The sequence below is a fragment of the Diabrotica virgifera genome, chromosome 9 (genome assembly GCF_917563875.1).
Source record: "Diabrotica virgifera virgifera chromosome 9, PGI_DIABVI_V3a".
In the NCBI taxonomy this organism is placed as follows: domain Eukaryota; kingdom Metazoa; phylum Arthropoda; class Insecta; order Coleoptera; family Chrysomelidae; genus Diabrotica; species Diabrotica virgifera.
In genome coordinates, this window is record NC_065451.1 from 71,206,753 (window position 1) to 71,213,603 (window position 6,851).

The window sequence follows — 6,851 nt, forward strand, 5'->3', positions numbered from 1 at the left end:
ATTGCTTTTTTAACATAATTTTAGCACTAGAAAGTCGGAGGGGCCAATTGGGCCTCTGTTGCGATTTGAAGATATTATAGTTTTTTTTTATTTGAGGCTAAAATAATTTCATATTTTATGTCTTTTAATATTTTGATACAAAGACTTATTTAACACAAAAAAATATTGTTTACTAAATTTATTAAATGGTTTTTGTAACAAATCTACCATAGAAGTCTAAAGGGGCCAAATTGGCCCTGTGTAAGTTATTATCGTTTTCTGGGAAATTCGACGAGCATTTCTTTCAAATTCCTGTCGGATGGGTAAAATTATATTTATGTATGTTTATTGTAAATGGTTACCCTTATACTGGTACTGATCATCTAGGGGTAATAAAGATAAAATTGTTGGTGAACACAAGTGAACACAAAGGTACAATTTTGGGTGTAGAGGACCAAATGACGCGTCTTTCTACTACAAAAGTAACTTTAAAACGATGGCCTATGTACGTGTTTTATAATACTCTTGACTTGGAAGCAATAAATGCATGGATTATTTATAAAGAAATAACTGGAAGTAGACTCAGTCTTTGTAAGTTTATTCTTCGGCTGTGTGAAGAATTAACAGATAACACAGAAACATGACAGAAATATTCCAGAAACATCCTTCTGGGACAATAGAAACATACTAACAACATCCTCATTTCCCTCGAAACATCCCTAGGATGTTTGTGGCAACAGCCATGTCATCATTTTCAACATTCTACAAACATCTCGGTAGGATGTTTCTAAGATGAAATAGGATGTACTAGGTACATTCGGGGTACTTTGTTTAGAACATCTCAGAAACGTTTCTAAAAATACCCTGGAAGTGACTTCGCTATAGGAGCAAATAAAACAATTCAATATTTCTTAATAAAAGAGCTATTTATTTAAAAACTAATAACATTTTCTTTAAGCCACATATTTTCTTCTAGGTATCGGAAATGACAGGGTCTTCATTTCAAAACTAGATAGTTCAAATATCTTTTGATTGTAGTAAAATGTAAAAAAAAATAAAAAACACATCAAATTTTATATCCAGGGGAACACTTTTTATTCGCAATTGCAGCATCGATACTTCAACCCTCGAACAGTGAAGTGAACAACCCCTGAAATTTAGATAGGGAAAGTACCAAGTGTGCCACATTTTTGAAAAGGTAATTATATAGGGAATTCAGCAATACCAATATTGTTGTGTCAAATTCCGATTTTAGCGCCCTCTTGGGGAAAAAATAATCGTTACGTAATTCAAATTGTGACACCTCGTTTCAAAGCTATTTTTATTGCTAATTAAATGCAATAAATAAAATTATCCTGAATTCATATTTAATAATTGAAATCAAATGAGATTGGAAAGTGTGATCCTACTAAGTCTGTTATTTTAGGTGATTTCACTTATGAAATATGATTTCAGGATAATATTATTTATTGCATTTAATTAGCAATAGAAATAGCTTTCGAATGAGGTGTCACAATTTGAATTACGTAACGATTATTTTTTCCTCAAGAGGGCGCTAAAATCGGAATTTGACACAACAATATTGGTATTGCTGAATTCCCCATATAATTACCTTTTCAAAAATATGGCACACTTGGTACTTTCCCTATATAGATTTCAGGAGTTCACTCTACTGCTCGAGGGTTGAAGTATCGATGCTGCAATTACGAAAAAAAAAGTGTCCCCCTTGATATAAAATTTGACGTGTTTTTTTAATTTTTTTACATTTTACTACAATCAAAATATATTTGAACTGTCTAGTTTTGAAATGAAGACACTGTATAAAGCATTGGTAAACAAGTACATACAGGGTGTATCAACGATGTGTGGGTGGGCGATAAGTGCTTCCCTATTTGAGATAGGAAAAAATGTCTTAAATAAAAGTTTGTAGAGATCACTGAAATCTATGTTACAAAAATATTTACCCTCATACAGGGTGTTGGATAAAGGTGTGACTTATCAAAGATATGTTTTTTTAAATAGAACACCCTATATATCTTTATATTTTTAAAATCTTTTCAATGAGCTGATTTCAATGGTACTTCACACTTCTATCTTTTGTGATTAGTTGAGGACCTACAGCCACTGGAAATGGTCAATTTTTCAAATTCAGGTGGCTGTAGTAGCTAAACAGTCCAAAATTTCGAAAAATGGCTTTCATGTTGTATTAAATGACTGTATTAAATAATTTTTCATGTCACTCAATAGAACTTGAAAAGTTAGGACAGGGACATGAAAGCCGTTTTTAAAAATTTTTACTGGTTTAGCTACTACAGCCACCTGAATTTGAAAAATTGACAATTTCCAGTAGCTGTAGATCCTCAACTAATCACAATAGATAGTAAGTGTGAAGTACCATTGAAATCAACTCATTAAAAAGATTTTAAAGTAAAAATATATAGGGTGTTCCATTTAAAAAAACATATCTTTGATAAGTCACACATTTATCCAACACCCTGTATAAGGGTAAATATTTTTGTAACATAGATTTCACTGATCTCCACAACTTTTATTTAAGGCTTTTTTCCTATCTCAAATAGGGAAGCACCTATCGCTCACCCACACATCGTTGATACACCCTGTATAGCAACTGATACACAATGCTATGATTTGTTTAACAATGTTTTATTTCCCGATACCTAGTAAAAAATGTTACATAAGATGTTTATACATTCAATTTCTCTGTTCTTAATCCTCTTTCTTTGGCTCTTCGTAGCCAATCGCCAATTTTTTTTTCAATCTCCTTTCTGGTGATCCCATTGATCCCATGTGCCTTTTGCCCAGCTTCTAAAAAAAATATTATGTATTATGATGTAATAATTTGAATATTGTTAATAAAAGATAATAAATATTTTGTGGTCATAATGAAATAAAGACCACATTTTCTAACATTTTATTAATTTAGTAATATTCTGTAAATTAAAATTAAATTGTTAACAATTTTTTCTAAATGACAATTTTTAAAGACTTCTGTCTCTATTAATAAAAGGGCTAGAGATAGTTACCTAGTACAGATTTAGCTAGATTTAATTTTTCAAAAACCAGTTTTCCTTTCCTTCCAGTTTCCTGTAAAGGAAAATTGTTTGGCCAGGCCATCAGTTACAAGGGGCCCGATGCAACGCCTAATGAATTCATATATATTGTTACCACCAAGTTTGGAAAAAAATAAAATCTGCCACAGAAAAAGTAAAATAAAATTCAATAACAATAAGTTCTTTAAATATTAACATAAATAATTGTTTGTGAAAGTTATATATACATATTTACCAATGCCGAATAATTTTCAGGACTGGAGAAAAAATTCTCAAAAAGTTCCAGATCCTCATTTGTTTCCATTGGAAACTTTATTGCAGATTTTTGCAATATATTATTTGTAGACTCTTCATTAGTTTACATATTTCGCTGACAACAATTTCCGACTTTAGAGTTAATTTCAATCAGTAATGATTGTATATTATAGAGTAGTTGTGGATTGCAACAGCAGCTCGTGCTTTGTGATGTAGCAACTAAAATTAAATTCACCTGTTAGAAGCAGTATATCAGTGTGTTAATAAACTGACAGATAAAAGTACAGTGTTTTAGCACAGTCTAAAACTCGGTTAATGTTTAAATTTGATAAAAGAACTTACCAACATTATTCAAGTTCTCATGTATTTCCTTCAAGGCCCTTTTTGGTGTGGTGTAATTGCTTTTCGAACCTGGACCTAAAATACATATTTGAACATAAATTAATAAATATCAAATGAAATTCAGTATCAACATACCCATGTTACGATCATGATGAACTTGACCAGGGGTAAAGCAAGGGGTAGAACTATTGCCTGTTTGACTTGGTGTGTTCGAAACAGTTAACTCGTCTACCATTTCAGCCATGTCATTGGTCCAAATTGGTGGGGTAGGCATTTTAGTAACTTTAAATTACTTCCTATTTGATGCATGTTCCGTAGGTTCATCATTTTCATCAGATTCAGAAGAAGAGGATATAATTTTCTTCTTTCTACGTCTTTTATTACCCGCCTCTGTATCTGTATTAAGGTCACTAGTAGTTTCAGCCGTAAGAGCTTTTTTCTAGCAAGTAAATAATCATCTAAAAAATTAAAACCAAACATCAAGTTTATGATCAGTAATAAAGGGAACGAATTAATTAGTTGAAGTTTGCAATGGTAAGATAAACAGGTTAAGCATAAAAAATTTTGAAATCAACAAATATTTTTCACTATTTAGTAGTTATTTACAAAACAGACACACCTTTAAATTTAAATATTTTCAAAGAGTAAATTTTTTAAAACTGTCAATACTGGAAAGTCAAATTTTTGTACTTTTTGCAAATCCAAAATTGTTTCACAATGTATATACAAAAAGCCATTAGAAAGAATACAAGTTTTTAACAAACTTATTAAAAACTTTCCCAGATACTTATATACTATTTGTGGTCATTTAAAATGAGAATTATATTCTGTTAGAATGTATTAATGGAAATACAACAAATTTATCATTGAAACTTAATATCATACATTTACAGGCAATCTGTGATAAATTCCAATATTGAAGCTCAATGTCCTGTCTACTTACTAAAAAGATACTTAATTTTGATGATTCACAAGGTGTAACATAAAAGTTTTCTATACAAGGAAATGTTTGACTAAATATTTTAATTTCATCATTACACATTATAATATTTTTGATAATTACTATGGTTCTGTCATTAAGCATACAACAATTATCAGCTTCACCTATTGATAATTAATAATAATCATTAACATAAATCTTTTGAAATTGTTTTATTTTTACTGATATATTAGCAAAAGTTTCAAGGAGTGGGCCTCGAGAATGTTCTGACTTAAGAATAGGAAAATTTACTTTATCTCCATTATGTATTAATGATTTTTTTCGTTCACTAATTCTATTAACTATTTGTTGAAGAGGTTGATTACCTTTGCGGACTAGATTTTTTAAAAATATCATATTGTTCTCAAAGGGAAATGAACTGAAATTTTCAATACTACCAAATGTTTCCACATCATTTGGGATGTGGAGTAAATTATGCACATTATGAGAAACATTTTCCTCCCCATAAAGTAAAGAAAATGTCTGCACAAAATGGTATAATAACTGTTTGGCATAGTTTACATTTTGGTTTTTTGAAAGCAAAATTACTGAAACATGAAGAGTCAAAAAATTGTCATAAATTTCTTTTGAAATATTTTGCTCAAGCAACAGTAATGGACCTGTATAAAATAAAAATAACCGAAACTCTGTTGCTTTCCATCTTTTAACTTCAGAGAGAGACCTCGGTTTCCTTGAAAACTCAGCTGGTATTTGTTTTTTAAACTCTAAATATTTTGCTGACATATTATTTATTTGTTGAGAAGGTAAACGATGAGTAGGTTTTCCTGAAATCCATACATTTAATAGTTTTTTCATAACACCCAGGCAAATTAAGTGCATATAATCAAGTGGAAATGAGTTTATCATATCCAACCCTGGAATGTTCTCTAAGATGGAAGTCTCATTGTGGTGGTTTTTCTGTTTCTTTGTGCGAAACGTATCATCTGTTCTTAAGCAAAACCTATCTAATGCTGGAAAGCAAGTTCTATGAGCTATATAAGTGCCTTTAATATTACATTTAGAACAGGAATTGTAACCAGTATGACCCACAGTGCATTTAATAAATGATTTTGCAGGAACATCACATATGAAACAAACAATTTTCACACTATATCTAATTTTGTTGTAAACAAAGCCATTAGTAATTAATTCAATAGCCTCGTTTACGAAATCTGCCATAAATTCATTTGCACTATTAGACTTTTCACTCCCTTGATAAATTCCACAAATGTCAACAACATTTTTATTTCTCATAAGGTTAACCATAATCGGCCAGACTTGGTTCCCAGAGCTTTTTGAAATGGGTAAACCATCAACATTTACACAAATGTCTAAATTAACACTCATCTTATGCAACACATTTTTTTTAATTCTGTAATTAAATTTTCGAGACACTGAGCTAACCCAAAATGATAATAAAACCCTGGCTCTATTATTTTAATCTTTGAACCAGTGTCACGAGGTGTTTTTAAAAGAGTCCTTGCATCCCTGGGTACATCAAGATTACTTTTTCGCAAAATATCCAATAAATCGGACAAGGCACAATGGTTTATATTATGCTTGACAGCCCAATTACTTAATTGATTTGTAAAAGGTATTTGCCAGTTATTGGAATTATCATTTTCCTCGTGATTTTCGGATGTGTTTTGATAATTTACTTCGCTTTCATTATCTTGGGCACAAGAAGTAGGAGTACAGGAATGAGACTGATTACCACTGGTACTGGTAGACGGTTTTTCAATATCAATATAATTGTTATCGTTTGTCAGCCGTTTAAAGTGCTGACTATATTTATTTAATAGTTTTCTTTTTTCCTGACTATCCATTATAAATACTTACTTTATAAAAGCCACAACACTCAACACTTACAAATCCAAAAAGAACAAAGACACGACATGACTCAACACCTCTAACTTAACCTTGCTTTTGCAAATTGCAAACTAGGTCTTCTTCTTTTTCTACTAATCTTCTTTTTTGCAAAGCTAATGCAGGGCAGGGATATCAGGATATCGCGTACACAAATACGTCAGTCACAATATTTTAAGACCGATTGTTATAAAGTTTAAGGACAATTAACAATTATTCACAAATAGATGTGAGTTGTATATTTTGTAATGAAAAACATAGATTAAGAGAAACATTCTAGGGACATCCCACTGATGTTTACATTTAACAACCATATTTATGTACCAAGAGAAACATTCTAGGAACATCCCATCTAGGTC

The 6,851-nt window shown here is 30.8% G+C and overlaps 1 protein-coding gene across 3 annotated transcripts; it reads right to left on the minus strand.

Annotated features, from left to right (window-relative positions):
* Positions 1–884: 884 nt before the first annotated feature.
* On the minus strand, positions 885–6,557 carry LOC126891861 (uncharacterized). 3 transcript variants are annotated; one of them, XR_007700599.1, is made up of 6 exons: positions 6,466–6,557; positions 3,783–4,105; positions 3,648–3,722; positions 3,286–3,524; positions 3,024–3,190; positions 885–2,805 (listed from the first exon to the last, which is right to left on the minus strand). XR_007700599.1 is itself a non-coding variant. In XM_050661188.1 (5 exons), the coding sequence occupies exon 1, from the start codon at positions 5,971–5,973 to the stop codon at positions 4,762–4,764; it is 1,212 nt and encodes a 403-aa protein (XP_050517145.1). In that variant the 5' UTR covers positions 5,974–6,536; the 3' UTR covers positions 885–2,805; positions 3,024–3,190; positions 3,286–3,524; positions 3,648–3,722; positions 3,783–4,761. The 3 variants fall into 3 exon arrangements, 2 of the variants coding, with proteins under 2 accessions (XP_050517145.1, XP_050517146.1); XM_050661188.1 differs by having other exon boundaries at positions 3,783–6,536; XM_050661189.1 differs by lacking the exon at positions 6,466–6,557 and having other exon boundaries at positions 3,024–3,524; positions 3,783–4,275.
* Between the last annotated feature and the right edge of the window lie 294 nt (positions 6,558–6,851).

Coding starts and splice junctions, on each gene's coding strand:
- LOC126891861 (XM_050661188.1), bottom strand. CDS start 5,973: ATGAGTGTTAATTTAGACATTTGTGTAAATGTTGATGGTTTACCCATT.